Source organism: Herpailurus yagouaroundi, unplaced genomic scaffold (assembly GCF_014898765.1).
Source record: "Herpailurus yagouaroundi ecotype Mexico unplaced genomic scaffold, PumYag 163, whole genome shotgun sequence".
Taxonomy (NCBI): Eukaryota; Metazoa; Chordata; class Mammalia; order Carnivora; family Felidae; genus Herpailurus; species Herpailurus yagouaroundi.
This window is the reverse complement of record NW_024412404.1, coordinates 60,600,066-60,620,360: the sequence shown is the minus strand read 5'-3', so window position 1 is coordinate 60,620,360 and position 20,295 is coordinate 60,600,066. Positions and strand designations below refer to the sequence as shown.

Here is a 20,295-nt window from a genome sequence, read left to right as displayed (position 1 = left end):
CGGCCCGGCCCCCGGCAACATGCTCGCCAACGGCCGACTCCCCCGAGGAGTCTGTGTGCGCTCCCACCCGGGTCCTCGGGAGCACAGGGCGGGGGCGCTCACTCCCGGCCTCCTCCCCCCGCAAGCGACCACATTCCCCCCTCTCCTCCGGAGGCTGGACCACGGGAGGCCAGGGAGTCCCCAGGGCTAGCCCAGCGACCCTGGCTTTGCACACTCAAGTCTCATGCGGTGGCCCAGGAGAGAGGGAGGGTGCAGGGAGGTGGTGACCCCCTCCCAGAACTCGGCTCATCGAAGGCCCGGTGTCCTCTCCACCACCACGTGCAGACCTAGGTGCTGGGCTGGGGGGGATCTTGTTGCTGAAGGCGGGGGGGGGGGTGCTACAGGTGGGGCGCTGGGCTGGCACTTCCTCAAGCTATTCTGGGAGGCGGCACCAATGTGCCCCCTTGATACAGGAAGACAGAGGCTCAGGATGGGTCAGGAGGCTCACCCCCGAACTCTGTCCTGATCTGTCTGCTCGGGAGGAAAGTCTCCTGAGTCAGGGTGCCCCGGGCTGACGAGCCGGGCCGCTCCTCCCCAGCGGCTGTTTCGGGTCCAAAGCGTGAGACAGTGCAACCTGACCCGAGAAAGGCGGTTTCGTGAACCCCAATGCCTTCTGGGGACTCACATGGGGACTCTGGGGACTCACCTCGGATCCACCAGCCTTCACCTACTTTGTGCCTGTTCCGCTCACAAAGGGTGAAAACGGGCACTTCACAAACCAGGGGGTCCACGTGGCCGCTGCACGTGTGGAAAGGTGCCCAGCGTCATGTGGCCGGGGGAGTTACAGGCAGCACACAGCACGCACCCCCAGAATGGCCGGGGTGGAGGATACTGAGTGCTGGCAGGACGGGGCACCGGGAACCCTCGCACGTGGCCGGCAGGAGCACAGATAGTGTGGCACTCGGGAAAACACGGCTCGGCAGATACCCCCTTGCTGGGAGCACAGGCGTGCCGCGTGACCTGGCGATTCCATCCTGGGCACGTGCCCCGGGGGAAATGAGACCGTGTTCACCGGGGAGTGTAGACCAGAACGTTCTGCCAGCTCTGTTCCGAATGACCCCAAACGAGAAACGACCCAGGTGCCCTGCAACGGCAGCACGAATGAACCGCAGTCTAGTTGTTCGACGAAACACACGGCAGTGAGAAAGAACAGGCTTCTGCCGCAAAGAACAACATGGATGAAATAAAGAGCTGTTTCCAGAGTCTCGGGTAGCTCAGAAAGGCACACAGTGATGTGTACACTAGGACAGCCAGAGAAAGTTAGCGACCTGGTTCAGAAACCATAGTAAAGAAGAGAGGAAAGACCTGTACCACAGGCCTGGGAATCCGAACAACAACAAAAATGTGGCTTTGAGTTCCCTGGCAGCCAAAGCAAAAAAGGGAAACCCTGTAGATTACACAGAAGCAGATGGTTGTTCAGGAAGGACAACCTTCCTAGCAACACAGACTGGGAGGGTCTTGTCCCTGCCTGGTGGGAGGGCACGGTGAGGCCTGGCCCAGGGCCTGCATAGAGGAAACGGGCCGAGTGGGTCTAGCGCCAGTGCCCGGACCCCAGCGTGCTCAAAAGTCCCGCCAAAGGCCAATGTGATCGCAAAGGACCCGAGACCCTCACGTGGAGAGGACTTGTGCTATCGTAAAGGGGCATCCTGGCCCCATGGAACGAGACAGTAAATGAAACACTGCATGCAATGCTGGGCACCGAGCACTGAAATGTGCTCTGTCGTGAGGTCCTCAGTTAACTGCCTGTCACTTACTAACCCACAGTCAGGAGCCTCCAGCACCACAAGGGATAGAAGAAGAAACTGTATCCAGTTCACTCACAACTGGCTCCCGACGCCAGTTTCCATCCCGGAGCCGGGAAAGGGCGTTCCGTGCCAGGCAGGGAGCGGGGCGCTGCTGGCCTGGCTCCCACCTGCTACCGAGTGCGGAGTGAGCTCCCCGTGCACAAAGGGAGGGAATGACACCGCCCGCGACCTCACGGAGGCCGGTGGCGGCTATGGTGGGGGGTGCCTGGCTGCAGCATTTTGCACGTAGGCTGTGGACTTGTGTAGCCACGGCCCACCCCCCTGGGACTTCCCCTTCTGAGGTGCAGGGATGTGGACTGAATACCGAGTACAATGGTGTGTGTTAAGCCCCTAGGTGAGTGGTGGCCAGCACCAGGTGGGCTGGTCGGTAGTAGTTAGCGTGAGCACTCGGAAGGCCTCGAGGCAGCCGTGCCCTCACGGACCGGAAGCTGGGCAGCAGAGAAAGGGACAGAATCACACCATGCGAGGGGGCGGGGGGAGTGGGGGGGAGGGCGGGGCACAGACACCGTCCCCTTTGCCCCCCTCCTCCCCGGATCGCAAGCTGCCACTTTCTGTTGGAGGTCATCTGGTGTCGACGTTGAGATCTATAAAAAGAACGATGTTCTTTAACCCCATTCCTGGAAATCTTTCCTAAAGACGAAATTCTAAAGAGACCTCATACAGAGTCTGGCATGTGGTAGGTTTTCAATAAAAGTTTGCTGAGCCGAGGGGGGGAGAAAGTACTTTTAGAGATGCTTGTGACGGTGCTCCTTATAACAAGAAAGGAACCGGCTCCGATGTCCGACCCCAGGGGAGTAACGAAGCCTAGTCCGGCTGACCCGCTCCATGAACCACGGCAGAGCTGTGAACCACAGGCAGGATGAAGGAGGAAAGCACAAGAAGAGAGGGTTCTATGTGCCCACGCCTACGGTGGCAGAAGGGAGCGGGCAGGAAACCTGAGATAAACCGCCAAGTGTGGTGGGACCGCGGGTAGAGCCTTTTCTCTTTTTAATTTCCCCCCAAGGCTGCAGTAATGCTGTCTTAATGGCACACGTAATAATGAAAATACTCCCTTGTTTCGCCTTGCCACCGCTTCTCCAGAGGTATTGAAAAGGCCGGGAAGGTCGAGATTATGCGCCAGCCCGGACAGACGCGAGAGGCGCAGCGGCCCCGCCTGGGCTGGGGCTCGCCAGCCACGGGGACGACAGTCCAGGCCAGCCCTGGCCCTGGGGCCAAACGCCTGGCTGGGCTTACAAGTGCCACCTGCTCTGCAGAGCATTCCAGGTCATTACAGAGGGGGGGCCTGCCCGGGTGCACCAAGGTAACCCTGGGGGTGGGCCCTACCTGTAACGTCAGACACATGTCACCGAGGACCACCCGGGGCTGGCTCCCCCTCCAGCCCCTCTGTCCGGCCGCCAGCCCCTCGGGGGCTTGGACGGGTCCACACGCCCCACCTCCAGGATGGAGAGTCCCAAGGGGTCCGCCCAGCATGTCCAGGTGGCACTGCATTCCTGTCAACCCGGGGAGGACTGGGGATCTCATCTCCCAGAGACAAAGACACGGGAACAAGGGCTTTGCTTCAGGTCACGTGGCCAGCACGGGGTAGGGCTGGGTCTCGGATCCCGGTTGTGACTCCATGGCAGCACCTTCCCTGAACCTGCTGGATGAAACACAACCAAGGGAAAAGCAAACGAGCCCCAAACCCCAAAGCTGGAAGGGCTTTAGGGCACAACCGCTCATTTCTCAGGTGAGGAACCGGAGGCCCAGGAAGGGACAGATGCTGGCCCGAGGCAATCCTGCCAGGGCCCAAAACGAGGAGAGTACGTCCTCCTGGAGAGCTAGCCTAGATCTTGGCACCCGGGCTGCCTGCCACCCACACGGCAGAGGCCTGGGCAGAAGGGGGTCCCTGGGCTCCGTTCTTCCCAGGACCCTCTCTCTCCTGCCTGTACTTACAAACATGGGGGCTGGGGTCAGGGGAGGGGGAGGGGGCCCTCTTCATCCGTGCCTCCATACAGATGGGGAAACTGAGGCACAAAAAGGGAGAGCCTAGAGTGAACCAGCAGGGAGGCCAGTGCCCCTCCCCCATATTTACTTAGCACCTTCCAACCCGGCCAGGTTCCCCGAAAAGCTGACGGATGCCACCTCATTCGTCACAGTCCAGACAGCGCCTCGTAAATGGTCAAAGCTGCCCGCCCAGCGAGGGGGCCGTTCGTTCCGGCCCCCGGGGACGCCAGCCTGCGGGGGCGGCTTGCCCCACCGTGGGCCGACTGTGTGTGCGGGGACCCCACACAAGCCGCCCCGGCTCCTGGCGGGCCGCCGTGCCCTGGGCGAGTCCTAGACGGGGTCTTGTTTTCGTCAGGCCCGTCTCCAGGAGGCAGGCAGACGAGCAGCTCTTCTAGGACATCGCACTGCTCTGATTTTCTGCAGACCCTAGTCCTGTCCCGCGATTTACTGGGAAACCATAAACCAGCCCCACACGAGTCCGCCCTGCGGCCTCCAGAAAGCCCTGGAAACAGCTCCAGCAAGGTCCCATCCACCATCATGGGCCGTGGGTGAGGAGGGTGACGGCCTCCCGATGCATTTACTCGGTGATCCGCAGGGAGACGCTGTCCTCTCTGCAGATGGGGAAACGGGCCCGGAGGGGGAACCCGGCAGCCCTCGCAGCTCAGGCTTCGGGGTCAGGGTTTTCCCCAAGTCCCGGGACTGGCCCCATGACACACCTTCTCCCATACAGCCTTTCACCCAGCGCTTTCCACCGGCGACCTTCGGGGCTCGCACCCTAGGAGCAGGGAGCACACAGCAGCCCTTCAGGGTAGGGGGGCAGGCGGTAGACTTTGCAGGACACGGCCAAGAGGAGGGCGAGGGGGTGTTCAGTGCTGTTTCGGGGTCTGGGCTTGTTAAGAGATGGAGCTGGAGGCACACCAGCTCCATTCGTGGAGACACGAATGCCTTTTTTTTTTTTTTTCTTTTTAGTGTTTATGTATTTTGAGAAAGAGCTCAAGCAAGGGAGGAGCAGGGAGAGACAGACGGAGAGAGAAAATCCCAAGCAGGTTCCATGCTGCCAGCGCAGAGCCCAACGTGGGGCTCACACTCACAAACTGTGAGCACGTGACCTGAGCCGAAACCAAGAGTCGGACACATCACGGACTAAGCCACCTGGGGGCCCCGAAGTGCAGTGTATTTTAAGGGCTCAGGCACGCCAGGATTCGAGAACCAGCAGGCACTCGTCTGGTGACGGGTGGGAGGAGGGTACCAGGACCGGCTGCCTCGGGGTGCTGGGGGGGCTGGAGATCCAACAGGAAGCAGGGCCCTGGATGCCATCTACAATGCCGTCCGGGGCACCAGAGGCCAGGCACAGGGCCCGGCACATGCAGGAACGCTGTCCCTCACTGGCCCCTCGGCCCGGGCACACGCCAGGACCACACTGTTCCATCCTGTCCCCACAACTGAGGCTTTGTGCTCCGCTTAACAGCAGGTTAAGGCCTGCCTCGTTCTCTCCTCACCCCCACCCCAGAGGCTTCCTTATTTACTTGTTTTCCATATGAACTTGAGGATTAACTTGTCCAGTGTGTTGGGGGAAGGAGAAGAGCAGACAGCCCTGATGATGTCTGGCCCCTAAACAAAGCTCTTCAGCAGGCAAAGCCCAATTTGTTCCTCAGAACCCTGGAAAGCGGAGGCTGATTTTCAAACCCGGCTGCTCAGGGGAAGCTTAGAACCACCCACTGCCGTCAAAGCTGTGGGTGCGGCTAAAGCAGGACCCAGAGGGAAATTTGTAGCCCTGGACGTTTTCGTTATTAGAGAGCAAAGTCTCGAACCCGTCATCTATGCTCCCACCTTAAGAAACTAGAAAAAGAAGAACAAAATAAACCCAAGACAGAGGAAGGAAATAATAATAAAAGACCAGAGCAGAAAGTGAGGAACTGAAAACAGGAAAATGACGGAGGACATCAGGGAAACAAGCAGCTGGTTCTTTGAAAAGATGGACTGGAAATGCTGACCCCTGAACCCTACCGCAGAGAGTTTTTCACTTGGTTGGTCTGGGGTCTGGCCTGAGGGCTGGGTGGTCTGATCTCCCCAGGTGCTTCTAATGGGCAGCTGGGCTGTCCCTCGGGCTGCCTCAGTTTCCATGCCTGCAGGACAAGGGAGGCAGCCCAGTGCCCAAGCCTGGCTGTGTGTGTGTTGGGCAAGTCCCTTTCCCTCTCCGGGCCTCAGCTTCTACACCAGACTTTGTCCTAGAGCTGACACTGGCCACCTGTGCTGGGTGGAGCCCTGGCTTTCCAGAGGAACCTGGGACAACAGGGATGAGTCAGGCTCCCAGGGCAGAAGTCCTGCCTCCCCACCCCTTCCCTGGGGGTGTCACAGACTCCTCCTTCCGGGGTGCAGGGTTTTGTCTTTTCTCCCTATAAGCCTCCACCCCGACCAGACACTCAGGACACGCTCGAATGCTTGGATGTGAACAGGATGTTCACTGATGGTCCGCCATGGCGGGTGTGCCTCCTGCCACGGCGGGGGGGGGGGGGGGGGGGGGCGCGTGTCTCCAGCTCCATCTCTTGAATTAACAAGCCCAGACCCCCGAAACAGCATTGAACACCCCCCTCGCCCTCCTCTTGGCCGTGTCCTGCAAAGTCTACCGCCTGCCGCCCTACCCTGGAGGGCTGCTCTGTGCTCCCTGTGCAGAGAGCCGTGGAGACACGAAAGCCTCAAGACTTCTGGCAGAAATTTCATGAAAGAATGGTGACGGGCGAGATCTTTTCCGTCTGGGGCAGGTATCCGGCTTCCCTCTACGAGGTGGGCAACAGTGTGTGCTAAAACCACAGTCCTTTCCCTCACGTTATGAAGCACAGCCCACGCCAGGGACCCATTCTGTCCCTGATTTGCACAGCGATGATCTAGTCTTTGTTTTACGGATGAGGAAGCGGGCTCAGAAATGGGGGCCGCAAACTCCCCTCGGTCCCAGAGCAGGCAAGTGGCCGTGCTGGGCTGTGACCCCGCTCTGTCTCCCGGTCCAGGGTCTCTCCCCTTTTCTCATCCACATACCACTAGGCACCTCTGCTGGGACGGTTCCCCCCCGCCACCCCCCCAGCCCCAGCAGGTGTAGGGAAGCTCCAGACCGACGGAACAGACAGACTCAGGGTTCTGAGCCAGGAAAAGTTCTCTTGGCTCTGATGGTGCCTCCGGAGCTCAAGAAAGGCCCCTGACAGTGTGCCCTTCACGCCCTCACACCAGGAAAAACCAGGAAAGGCCAAGCCCGGAGCCGGCATGGCGCTGCCCCCTCCTGCCGTGGGGGAAGAGGTGGGCGTTTAAATACAGAGATGGATTATTAATGAAGCTGGCCCTTTTGAAACATCACAGGCACAGAGAGGAGCGCCAACAGGGATGGCCAGCTGCAGCAAACCCGGTACGGAAGGTTCCAGCATGTCCCTGTGGCCACCCATGGGCACTGTCACTCCTTGGCAGCCCGCAGCACTTTCCTTTGCACAGACCTCGGCCAGGGCTAATTCTGCGGCCCCCACCCTCGAAATGCTCGTGTTCCTTAGTCTCCCACTTCCATTCTGGGTGCACTTGGAAAGGAGAGGGAGAGTGTTACGTGAACCAATAATGAGCCCTTCACCTCATTCTTTGCAGAGAACGATGGACTAAAACCCCGCAAAGCCAATCAATTGCACATCTATTTCACTAAGGGGGTGGGTGAGGGTGGAGAGAGCTTTCCTGAAAGGACTTGGCCTTGAAACATTAAGCCAAACAACTGGATTTGGCAACGGCCAGCTTCCGAGCACCGCCAGCCTGAAGAAACTGGCGGCCAGGCATGCCAAGGCACGGCTGGGAATAATGAACTCATTCAAAGCCAAGCCGGGGCGGGGTGGGGGGCGCTGGAGAGTCCATGCATGCGGGGGGCCTGCACGTCAAGGGGCTGCAGCCCCAGGGGCCCCGTGTGCACCGGGAGCCCGACCTCGGTTCTGCAGAGCGCGGCCTGGGCTGCCCCGGAGGGGTGGTGGGAAGCATGGGTGTCACCAGAGATGCAGGACGGCCAACCGGTCTGCCCGGGATGGACACAAATGGGAATGGAGGGGCCAGTCCCGGACTGGCATCGAACTTGCTGAGGGGTGAGCCCTGCGGCACCGCGGCCTCCAGGGAGTGGCGTTCTCCCATAAATTGGCCGGCTAGCTCCGCCCGGCTCATCAGGCCCCGGACAGAGCGGTCAGGCTGAGCCCTCAGGGCCACTGCCCACACCCTCTCTGGTCTGCGGTCCTGCCATGGGCACGGCGGGGTGGGGAGCGTGAATCGTGCCGGAGCAGCTCCGTAACTGAGCCCGTGTCACCTCTTCGAAGCCAAGTGTGACTCTTTGCTGAGTGGCCTCCGTGCCTTGGGGGGCGGCTTTGAAGCCAGAATGGTGGGCACAGCTCAGTCCAGCAGTGGGAGCTTTGGTGAACAGGGCGGATAAAAGATCAGGGCCTGCGGTGCACGCGGTAAGCAGGCATGCCCCCAAGGAGGCACCACCTTGAAGCTCGGAGCCGCTTTATTCGGGAAAAGGTGCCCGCCGCGCACAAGCCAAACTCCGTTCGACCCATCAGGCTGCTTTGAGTAGCCCCTGTTAACACCCACCGACGCTCCTCCTGCACACGCTGCCCCAGAGGCTGCTCGTAAACCCCGTGGCCCTGGAACAGGGTTTGGCCAGGGTCTGCACAGGCTGGGCAGAAGCTGCGGTTCTTGCAGACTGCGGGCCGTTTTCTCCCAGAGGGTTTAGCGGAGGGACACCATGCGATCATTTCAGAGTCCCCATCAGCTGCACTGCTGGGGGAAAACCACGATTTATGGACGCTCCACCACGGTTATAAATAACCACACGTTGCTGGCAACACAGCTGGTCAAGAGAACGAGCATGTGGTTTTCTCTACCCTTTGCTCTTCCTTCCTCGGCTCCTAGAGCACAAGGCAACACGCGGGCCAGCCCCCGTGCGCCCACAGGGGACAAGGTGGCCACTGGGCATGTATGTCCCCCTTCTTGGAAGGCACACTTGTCCCCTGCAAGCTGTCACGGCAGGTCCTGAGGAGCGAGAACTCACCAATATGGAGGTCTTTGTGCAGACACTGGCAAAAACTTTTTTTTCTTTTTTTAAATTTAAAAAGCATAGCTGGCGGGGCACCCGGGTGGCTCAGTTGGTTAAGCGTCCACCTTCGGCTCAGGTCATGATCTCACGGTTCGTGAGTTCGAGCCCCGCGTCGGGCTCTGCGCTGACAGCTCAGAGCCTGGAGCCTGCTTGGGAGTCTGTGTCTCCCTCTCTCTCTCTCTCTGCCCCTCCCCCTCTCACGCTCTGTCTGTCTCTGAAAAATAAACATTAAAAAAAAAAAAAAAAGCATAGCTTGCTCTCTAGAGAGCAAAACTTCTGGGTGGCCAGACCCCATGGTCACCCTGGAGGTGGGCCCAGGCTGCAATGCACTGTGCCCACGGCTCCATCTGGACTGAGAACCCACGGAGCCCTTACATCTCAACAAATGCCCATTCCGCGGGCTGTATCTTCTCAGCCTTGCCCTCTCTGAACACAGAGCACCTGTGAGCGTGGTTTGCCAGGAAGGGGCGGTGGGCAGTGGGACCGCCTCTCGGGGCTGGGAGGGTGGCATCGCCGGTGTGACCAGGGGTCTGGGATGCCCATCGTGACAAAGGCCGGCAGCCAGCCCTACCTGCATCCACACTCAGCCGGGGCTTCCATGCCCTCCCGGTTCTGCAGACACTTGTGAGGTCAGGGCCAGCCCCGACGTCTGAGCAAATGTTGCTTGGCCTTTTTGTTTTGCTTTGTGTTAAACTCAAGATGTATTCCAGCCACACTGGAGAATTTGCTAGGGCAAATGGCGTGGCGGCCGAGCGGAGGGACTGTGGTAACCTGGGGGAGGCCGGGCACAGTAGGGCCAGGAGCACTTCTTGTCACATCGCGGTCAAGGGCCCCCTGGCCTCAGAGTCGATGCAAGGGATGGAGAAGAAGAGTGAGCCAAACGGGGAGAGGGAAGCGTTCAGACTGAATTGAGGGGCAGAAGAGGAAGTTACAGCAGCCAGTGTGAGAAGGAAGGTGGCCTCGGTCCAAATGACGGGGCAGATCGCTCGCTGAGCCCCGTCAGACGTGCTGAGTTGGGGCCGGCCTCACTCATCCATGGGGACCCCTCCCCCGGGACCAGGGTTCGGAGGTCAGGAGCGGATATGTATGGCTTGGGGCAGATCCCCTGGCCCTGAAACTTCTGAACCCCTTGGGCTGTTTGGATACCAGGCTTCCCCTCGAGGGCCGCAGGTGCTCCCTCTGAGGGTTCCTAAGTGTATCTGACGTGGGCAGTGCAGGGGTCAGAGCCTAGAGAGTGGCATTTCCTATGGCAGTGGGACTCCTTTGCTCTCCCGGCCTCCTTCCTGTCCCTTCTCTACAGCCCACCCGGAAGCCACTTTGCTTCTTTGCAGCCTACTGACGGTTTTTGTGTTCTGCTAAGATCAGACTCGCAAGCCTCCTTGCCTCTCCTAGGGCCATGGCAGCACAACCACAAACAAGTGTCGGGGGTGAGACCAGACTACATCCCTGACACAGACCAGTTTTGCCCCAGAAAGAGTTGTGGGACCACAGTTTCTTTTTCAGAACAAAAATTAAGCCAGCCTGTACTGATCGCACATCTTCCCAACACCACGTTCGGCGACCTCACTCTGGTGGCTTGAAATCAGCCCCGATGGCAGTATTTACGCCACGGAAAGCGGCAAGGGCTACCAATCAGGGGCCCCCCCCCCGCCCCGCCCCCCGAACAGCTAGTTGTTACATTTAAAGCATACCACTTGAACTTGATAATCCTCCAAGTTTCTCTTAGGTAAAACTTAAGAGACTCCATGACATGATGATGTATATGCTCATGTATAAATAAGCCCATGTGCACAGATGCATGGCAGGGCAATTTCCAAGATGATGACAATACAACCTAATTACTGTTAATCCAGCAAAGGTCTGTTGAGATGAGCAAACCTTTAATTTATAAAATGTTTTGAGTCATTAAAATTAGTGTTAGCAAGGTGGAGGTCCACAAGAGGTCTGTAGCCTTTTTCCCGCCTGTGTGGAGACAACGGAATAGCCACATGCAAAAGAGTAAGGGCTGTACCCTTACCTCACACCATAGGCAAAAATAAACTCAAGGTGGCTCTACGTGGAAGAGCTAAAAATAGAAAATTCTTGGAAGAAAACACAGGGGTAAATCCTCATGGCCTCCGATTTGTCAAAGGGAGGAGAAACGCAAGTCAAAACCACAATGATAACTTTACCACCCACCAAGTGGAATCAAAAAAGTCAGGTCATAACAAGCGCAGAAGAGGATGCAGAGACGTTAGAAGCCTCGTGCACTGCGGGCGGGGATGGAAAACGGCGTGGCTACTTTGGAACACAGACAGACGGCTCCTCAAATGATTAAAATTAGTTACCATATGACCCACCAATTCCACTCCTAGGTTTATACCCAAGTGAACGAAGCCAGTAAAAAAAAAAAAGACCACTTTTCGCATTGTTCTGTTCATACGAAATGTATGAAATAGGGAAATGTATGAATAGGGAAACCTACAGCGACAGAAAGTAGATGAGTGGTTGCTTTGGGTTGGGGAGATGGGATGGGTAACTAGATGGGGACAGTGGTACACGGTTCTTTTAGAGGTGATGCAAATGTTCCAGAATTGACTGATGGTGATGGTGTGTGTACATACTAAAAATCACTGAATTGTATTCTTTAAATGGATAAAGTATGCGGTTATGGATTCTATCTCAATAAAGCTGGTTTGCTTTTTTTTAATGTTTACTTATTTATGTATTTATTTTTGAGAGAGAGAGAGAGAGAGGCGCAAAGTGTGAGCAGAGGAGGGGCTGAGAGAGAGGGAGACACAGAATCCGAAGCAGGCTCCAGGCTCTGAGCTGTCAGCGCAGAGCCCGATGCAGGCCTCAAACTCACGAACCACAAGATCATGACCTGAGCAAAAGTTGGAGGCTTAACCGACTGAACCACCCCGGCACCCCAAGCTGTTTTTTTTTGTTTTTTTTTTAACATATTTACTGATAAGAGCAAGGGTGGAGAACTCACACAGGACAGAAGTGGCATTCCAAGTCAGTGGGGAAAGGGCGGGCTACTGAAAATCAGTGTTTGAACAACTGTTGGTTACTATATAGAAAATAAAATTCGATCCCTACCTCATGCCATGCACACAAGTCAACGTCAAGTAGATGTAGAACCTGAATGAGCAAAGTAAAACCTTAAAACTGCTGGAGGAGAATGTAGAAGAATATCTTTCTAACTATGGGGAGGGAAAGACGTCTTGGACAACGCAAAATGCATAAACTGTAACAAAATGATTAATACATCTTATTATATATTTCAACTTAAAACTTTTATTCAGTACGACTCCATAAACTCACTAGAGACACAAACCACAGACTGGGAGTAAATATTTGCAACACAAACACCCGACAAAGAAGCAGGAGTGGATTCTATTAAGAACTGTCACAAACTATAGGTGACTCTTGAACGTGGGGGTTAGGACCCCACAGCAGCCAAAAATCCATGTATAACTTGTGACTCCCCCAAAATAGCCTACTGTTGATTGGAAGCCTTACAAATAACATAAACAGTTGATTGACTCATTTTTAATATGTCATACATAATATATACTGTATTCTTACAATAAAGTAAGTGGGAGAACAGAACATACTAAGAAAATCATAAGGAAGAGAAACTACATTTACAGCACTGTGCTATAAAACATCCATGCATAAGTGGACCCACGCAGTTCAACCCTGGGTTTTTCAAGGGTCAACTGTAATTTTAAAGATGACAAGCATTCCATAGTAAAGTATACAAAGGATATGAATAGATAATCCACAAAAGGAAACTTGACTGGTCATTAAACATTTGAAAAAGAGCTCAACCCACACAAAGTACAGGGAATGTAGTTTATATTAAAATGAGATATTATTACACATCCTTCAGATTTGGAAACGCTTTTTAGAAACTTAACAGTACCAAGAATTGGCGAGGATGTGGGAACACAGGCTTCTCTTCCACTGCTGGAGGGGACAGAAACAGGCACATCCACTTGGGAGTGATCAGCAGCGTCTAATTGGTAAACTGTGAGAGGCCGTCGCTCCGGGCCAGCCCTCCTGCCCTTGAATCAGGGTGTGCTAGCCTCCCCCGATAACAGGCCTCACTGAAGTATTGTTGAAGGAAATCAAAGATTCCTGGCTCCGAAGTCAGACCCGCCAGGACAGACCCGGTAATATGTGTATTTAACCAGCTCTCCACGGTGATGCTTATTACCTGGCAAGTGGGGGGGAAATTGTTCTCAAGAAAACCTAGCACATTTGCACAAGAAGGCCTGCCAGCATGGTTCACCACAGCATGATGTATAACCACGCAGAAATTGGAAACCATCTAACGCGTCCATCAACGGGAGACTGGAATGCACACCGGGGGACAGCCATACGTTGACATGCTGTAATGTGACTCTGGCTGCCTTCCTGGCCCAGCCTGAAAGGCTCATTTCCCGAGGCTGGCCAGGCCTCTAAATCAATAGGTCCTATGTGCGATTTTCCCTGTGGTGCCATGTCGCACGAACAGCGTTGAGGGAAACTGGAAGGCCTTCAGTGCTATGATTCTTCTACCTTTTTCCAGTAGCTGTTTCCATCCAGAGGCGGGAGTGACTCACACTTGCCGGCCCCATGGTGGTGGGGGGACTGCCCTGGGTGGGAGCGCCTTCTGCCGAATGCACACCAAACCCCGGTGCCGGGAGATGCTCCCAGGAAGAAGGATCCTGTGGTCGCACTCGGCCGGCTAGGACACGTGTGTGCTTCGGATAAGCGCTGGGAAGACGTGTCTTGAAGAGGCAGAGACCCAACGACAGTGTCTGGGAGGCCCTGGGGAGCACGTGCTTCAGCACCGCGGCGGTCAGCCGTTAGGCTAAAGCAGCCAGCTTCTCCCAGATTATGTGCCTGGGAAATCCCTTTTCAATGGAATCCCCTTTACTAGAAACCTCTCTGGGCCTCAAAGGGGCCCTCCAAGCAGCCTGACATGGGTGCGGCCAAAGATAAATGATACAAAAGGCTCTTGTTCCAATGGCCAAAACTGAAGCGTGCAAGCCAAGAATGAGTGCCTGCTGGAGGCAGGGCACCGAGGAAGGTTCCGGCAGCCTCCGGAAAGAGCGGCAGGGGCAGAAGACAAACGGCCTAATCCCCCGAATCCTGGAGGCATTAGTGTTCCCTCAGCCGGCTTCCCTGCCTGGGCCGGTGCTGGGGACCTTGGTGACCGTGATGGTGTGGCCTCCCCTCAGGGGGCTCGCAGCCCGGGAGAGGGTAGGGGTGGGGACACACACATGAACGCATCATGGCACAGGAGTGAGAACGGCTAATCACAGCATGAAAGGGGCTTTGAGAGAGGACGCGCGGTCTGCAGAGAAGCCAGTAAGGAGCAAAGGTGCGCGCGCGCATGTGCACGTGTGTGGGGGGAGGGGGGCCTGTCGCCACCTTGCCATGAGGGATGGAGGGAGGCACCCCCATCGCCACGTTTCGAGGCGGGGAAGACAGGGCCGGGCCAGGCCTCGAAGGCCACCCGGCCTCCTCTGCAAAGGGAGGGGTGAGGGGCAGACACAGGCAAGCCTGCCTGCCGCCTGCCTCCAGGCCTCGGCCTCCCCGGGGGCCCTGGAAACCGGAGGCAGGCCCTCTGGAGAGCGTCAAGTGTGACAGTTTATGAACCTAATTAAGTTATTTCTTTGGATCAAGAAAATCGCAGGGTGGGCCCATTCCAGGGGGATGCCTTGCTACAAAGAGGAGGTCAGATGGGGGAACGAGGCTGCACGGGGCGGGGGTGGGGGGCTGAGAGGCACGCCCTCCGTGCCCAGGAGGCAGCGTGGGTCCAGGGGAGAGCCCGTCTCTGGCTGGCTGGAGCTCGGGCGAGCCGTCCGGCGTCGGTCCCCAGGGTGCAGAACCCGGTGGCCGGGTGCACCGGTACACCCGGTTCATCGCGTGGCCAACCCCAGACCTGGGCGGGCTGGCACCTCTCTGGGCCCGGTCCCCCCGGCTCTCAAGTGGGGAGGATAACGACACCTACCTCCTATTAGTGACCAAATGAGTCGGCATCAGGCCTAACACGAGCGAGCACTCAGCGGGCACCATTGTTAACCTCCCTCGCCTCCTGCTTGGTCTCCTTTAGAGGCTGCTGTGTGAATGGGGCAACGCGCCGGAGGGCTCAGAGGGACCAACGGCCACGCCACCTTGACACGGGCGCAGGCCAGATGGGGTGGAGGCAGAGCCCGGGGACTCACTGGCTGTAGAAGGAAGGAGCAGGGATGACGGGTGACCCTCGGCAGCATGGACACTGACCGCGGGCGTTCCATCTGGGGCCCCCGCCCTGGGGCCCTCCTGGTCCTCCGCCTCAGGGAGGGAGGAAGGCTGTGTGTGTCTGTGCAGCCTTGTGCCCTGTGCTTCTAAGGCCGGGGGACGGGCTGTGGGGGGGAACCCGGAGGGGGGCAGGATAGGGAGAGGGGTCTGACCCTACCGCTGTGGCCCAGGCCGCCCCCCGAATTCCCTCACTGCCTCGTACTTCATACTAGTGCTTTATGTTTTTCTGGGTTCTTAATGGTTTTTTTTTTTTTCCTTCTTCTTCTTCTTCTTCTTCTTTAAATATATTTCTGGGAAAGCTGTATTTTCACTCTAGTCCTGCCAGGTTTTTTTTTTTTTCTTTTTTAAATATGCGTGCACGCCATGAGGCAGTAAAATCTCCACATGAAGTCATCCTCGACAGCTAATAATCAAAACCCTGGGTGTTCAGAGAACAGCGTGATTAAGAACCGGGCCTGAGTGTTCCGGGCCACAGAGAAATGATCAGTGCAGCTGAGAGCCACGTTTTCTTTTCCAGAACTGGGAGAAAATAAACGCCCCGTGTCTCGGCCCCAGTCCGTGGTGTTCTGCTCTGGCAGCTGGGGTTGACCAATACGTGGCATCTGAGCAGAGGGACGGGAGGGAGGAAACGTGGCACTCCTTGGAGAGAACAGGGACCCTTTCCTCGGCTGTCCCTCAAGGCGTGTGTTTTTATTTATTTATTTATTTATTTTATTTATTATTTAAAAAAAAAAAATTTTTTTAATGTTTCTTTATTTTTGAGACAGAGAAAGACAGAGCATGCACGGGGGAGGGTCGGAGAGAGAGGGAGACACAGAATCTGAAACAGGCTCCAGGCTCCGAGCCGTCAGCACAGAACCCGACGCGGGGCTCGAACTCCCGGACCGCGAGATCATGGCCTGAGCCGAAGTCGGACGCTTCACCGACGGAGCCATCCGGGCGCCCCTGACATCTTAATCCTTGTGAAGCGTACGGTGGGATTCCTTACATTCCCAATGCTGTGCCACCATCACCACGAACTAGTTCAAAAGCTTTCTCATCGCCCCAAACACAAACTCTGTCCCCGTTAAGCAAGAACATCCCACCTCCCCTCCCCCCCAGCCCCTGGCAGCCGCCATCCTACTTTCTGTCTCTACGAACTTGCCTAGTCTGGACATCTCACACGGGTGGAATAATACAATCGTTGTCCCTTTCCGTCTGCTTATTTCACCCGGCATCACGTCTTCTGGGTTCACCCGTGGTGTGGCCTGCGTCAGAACTTTGCGTCTTTTCACAACTGAGGAATATTCCACCATACAGACAGATCACGTTTTGTTTATCCCCTCACCCGCTGATGGACGCACACTTGGGCTGTTTCCACCTTTCGGCTATCGTGAGCAATGGTGCGATGAACACACGTGTACGAGGGGCTGTTCAGGTCCCCGCCTTCAACTCCTTCCTCAACATGATGATGTCTGACATTTCCCGTGGTTCACGGGGAAGGACACACAGGGCTGAGGGACCCTTCTCGGTCCGTCATAGGGAGCACGTAAGGTCTTACTGCAGTGCCATTAACCTTGATGGGTAGGCTGAAGTTGAATCTACCAGAATCCTCTGCCATACTCCCCAGTTCCCCTGCTGAATATCCAGCACACTAATGCCATGCGCGTATTCTGTTTCTGCTTAAACTCCCAAAGGGCTCCGTTGGGAACCTCCAGTCCCCGGGCTGGAGGTGTCTAATGATGGGCAAGGACGCAGAGGCCGGGGAAGAACCCCATGGTGGGGCTTAAGGCCTGTGTGGGTCTCCTGGGGGGAGCATGGAGAAGGAGAGCAGCGGGCCTGGGCCAAGCCACCCTGCAGCCTGTGACATCTGAACACCAGAAGCCCCGCGAGCGACCTCACACTGCGAGGCCATGAGGAGACGCGTGGCCTCAGCAAGTCAAACACTGGAATCTATCCTTAGTTCTTCAAGATGACAGATCCCTGTTCCTCTGCTCTGCACCTCTGCCCCCACACCCTTCCCTCGCCTTGCATTCTGTTCCCTCCCTGCTCCTTTCTCCGCACAACCTCCCTCTCATCCACCTCACAGGCTGCGTCCCCTGGGGCCATTCAAGGACTCAATGGAACTTGACCACTCCCCTCCCTTGGTCCAGACTCCTCAGGATTTTGGTTGTGTCTTTGGGGCAGCACAGATGCCGGGGTCGGTCCCTGTGAACTTGTAGCCTTAGGAACAGCCCCCTGCCTCTGATTTTCCACAGTCCTGAGGCACCCACCCCTTCTGCACACAGAACACCTCATTGAGTTTAAAGCCAATGAGGGGCGCCTGGCGGCTCAGTCGGTAAGGTGTCCGACTTCGGCTCAGGTCATGATCTCACAATTCGTGAGTTCGAGCCCCGCGTCGGGCTCTCTGCTGACAGCTCGGAGCCTGGAGCCTGCTTCGGATTCTGGGTCTCCCTCTCTCTCTGCTCCTCCCCCACTGACACTCTGTCTCTCTCTCTCAAGAATAGACATAAAAAAAATTTTTTTTAAAGCCAACATAAGCCCCCATCAGAGAGCAAGGCTCTCTGTGTGTGAAGTTCTAGGAAACCAAGGTGCCTGTGACACAGTCCCCTCCTCAAGGGCCCTGCTCAAGGGGAGCGAATGAGTCCCGTGTGCATCTTCCCGACTCCCACTTTCCAGCAAACCTGCAGCCCCTCTGCGCTGTTGTTCTGTTTGCTATAGCTGTGAGTCAAGAGCCATATGTCAAAAATGACTTACTATCCTGTGTGACAACAAATATTTTGACAGGCAGGGCTCATCTGCCTGCCTTGAAGGTTTGACACATGCACGCACACAGAGAACGCACGGGGATGTAACTCAGCGCCGTGAGGAGGAGCCGGCACGGAGGTTTTGAGCACCCGCTCTATGCCAGCCACAGCTGCAGACACGGCTCTCAAGGCCCGGGGCACCGGGGAGGCACAGCCTGAGCCTGGCGTGTTCGCGGACAGGCACAGCACGGTGTCCGCGGGGGCACAGCCGTGCTGTGCCGTAGGCGCGGGGCCCGCGTGCCTGGAGGCTGCGAGGGTGGCCTTTCACCTCCCAGGCTTCGAACATAAACTCGGACCTGTCCCAGTGTCAGGGACAGGAATCACCTTCGAGAACGGGGAATCTCCTGTGTTCTAGGCGGGGTGCGGGGAAGCTGTCTCCCTCCTATCTCTGACTACTCACTACATAACTGGGAGCTGGGACCTTTTCACTTTGAGCCTCTAGATGTTCCCTCTGACCCGACAATTCTACTTTGGGGAAATTATTTTGAAGAAACAATCAGGGCTCCTGGGTTCAGTCGGTTAAGCGTCTGGCTCTTGATTTCGGCTCAGAGCATGACCTCTCTGTTCATGAGATCGAGCCCCACGTCAGGCTCTGTGCTGACGGTGCAGAACTGGCTTGGGATTCTCTCTCTCCCTCTCTCTCTGCCCCTCGCCTGCTCGCACGCTCTCAGAAATAAACATTAAAAAGAACTTTTTTAAAACAAATAAGTAAACAGCTTGGGATTCCCTCTCTCTTTGCCCCTCCCCAGCTCGTGCTTTCTCTCTCAGAATAAATAAAATAAACATTAAAAACATAAACAATCAAATGAGTGTACAAAAACATGCTTGTGGTAAAAATCCATACAGGGTTTAGAGTTTATTTAAAATGAACCAATAAACGTACCAATGTCAGTTCGTTAATTGTGACAAGTGGCCCACGGAAACGGAAGATGTTAACCAGAGGAGAGGCTGGGTGAAAGGCAGACAGGGACCCTCTGCCATCTTGGTAATTCTTCCGTAACTATGAAATTATTCCAAACTATAAAGTTTATTTTTAAAAAACCACATATGTTTGCATAGGCATTTTCACTGCAACACTGTTTAAAATAGTGGAACGCTAGAAAAAGCAATGTCTACCAGTCTGGGGATCGTTAAATATACAACAGTGCAAGCATGTGCCACATGCGTGTGGCTGCAAAACGGGGGTGGTGGCTCCTTACAGTCGAGACACAGACAGCAGGGTATACTGGGGGAACAACGGGACCGCTGAACTTCACGCTTAGGGTACGATCCCATCAAAGCGACAAAGGATGCGCTTATGTACACGTAAGAGGCCAGGAGGACAGGGGCGCCTGGGTGGCTCAGGGGGTCGGGCGACCGACTGTGGCTCAGGTCACGATCTCACGGTTTGTGAGTTCGAGCCCCGCGTCGGGCTCTGTGCTGACAGCTCAGAGCCTGCTTTGGATTCTATGTCTCCCTCTCTCTCTGCCCCTCCCCCACTCATGCTCTGTCTCTCTCTCCCTCTCTCTCTGTCAAAAATAAACACACATTTAAAAAAGCTTCTCTACAACATGCTCATCGCAACTTGTGCGAGCGACCACGACCTCTCCGTGGGATTCCTGCAGAAGCCTCCTAAGTGGTCTCTCTCCCTGCTTCTGCCCTCACCTCCCGTCACCTGATCCAACAGAGCAGCCAGAGGAAACCCGAAGTCAGGAGCGCCTGGGTGGCTCAGTGGGTTAAAGCATCTGACTGCGGCTCAGGTCACGGTCTATGGTTCGTGGGTTCGAGCCCCGCGTCGGGCTCTGCGTTGACCGCACGGAGCCTGCTCTGGATTCTGTCTTCTCCCTCTGCCCTCCCCCCCGCTTGCTCTTTGTATCTTTCTCAAAAATAAATAAAAATAGGGGCGCCTGGGTGGCTTGGTCGGTTAAGCGTCCGACTTTGGCTCAGGTCATGATCTCACCGCCCGTGAGTTTGAGCCCCGCGTCGGGCTCTGTGCTGATGGCTCAGAGCCTGGAGCCTGTTTCAGATTCTGTGTCTCCCTCTCTCTCTGCCCCTCCCCTGTTCATGCTCTGTCTCTCTCTGTCTCAAAAATAAATAAACATTGAAAAAAAAATTAAAAAATAAATAAATAAAAATAAAACTTAAAAAAAAAAAAAAAAAAAGGCCAGGCACAAAAGGACAAATGGTGTGTGATTGCATTTACACGAAATGGCTGCACCAGGCAAAAATCCACAGAGGCTGAAGTAGTCTAGTGGTTGCCAGGGGCTGGGGCCCTGGGGAATGGGGAGAAAGTGCTCATGGGTATAGGGTTTCTTTGTGG

The 20,295-nt window shown here is 55.8% G+C and overlaps 1 protein-coding gene across 4 annotated transcripts in view; it reads right to left on the bottom strand.

The window, feature by feature from the left end:
- The window catches only part of LHPP (phospholysine phosphohistidine inorganic pyrophosphate phosphatase), a 117,851-nt gene that overhangs the window by 11,135 nt on the left and 86,421 nt on the right, over positions 1–20,295 (bottom strand). Inside the window, exon 7 of one of the 4 annotated variants that reach the window (XM_040486707.1) lies at positions 12,013–12,054. The exons of the other annotated variants lie outside the window; for them this stretch is intronic. Coding sequence (XP_040342641.1) covers positions 12,013–12,054 — 42 coding nt within the window. The remainder of the gene's footprint in view (positions 1–12,012; positions 12,055–20,295) is intronic. 4 annotated transcript variants of the gene reach the window in all.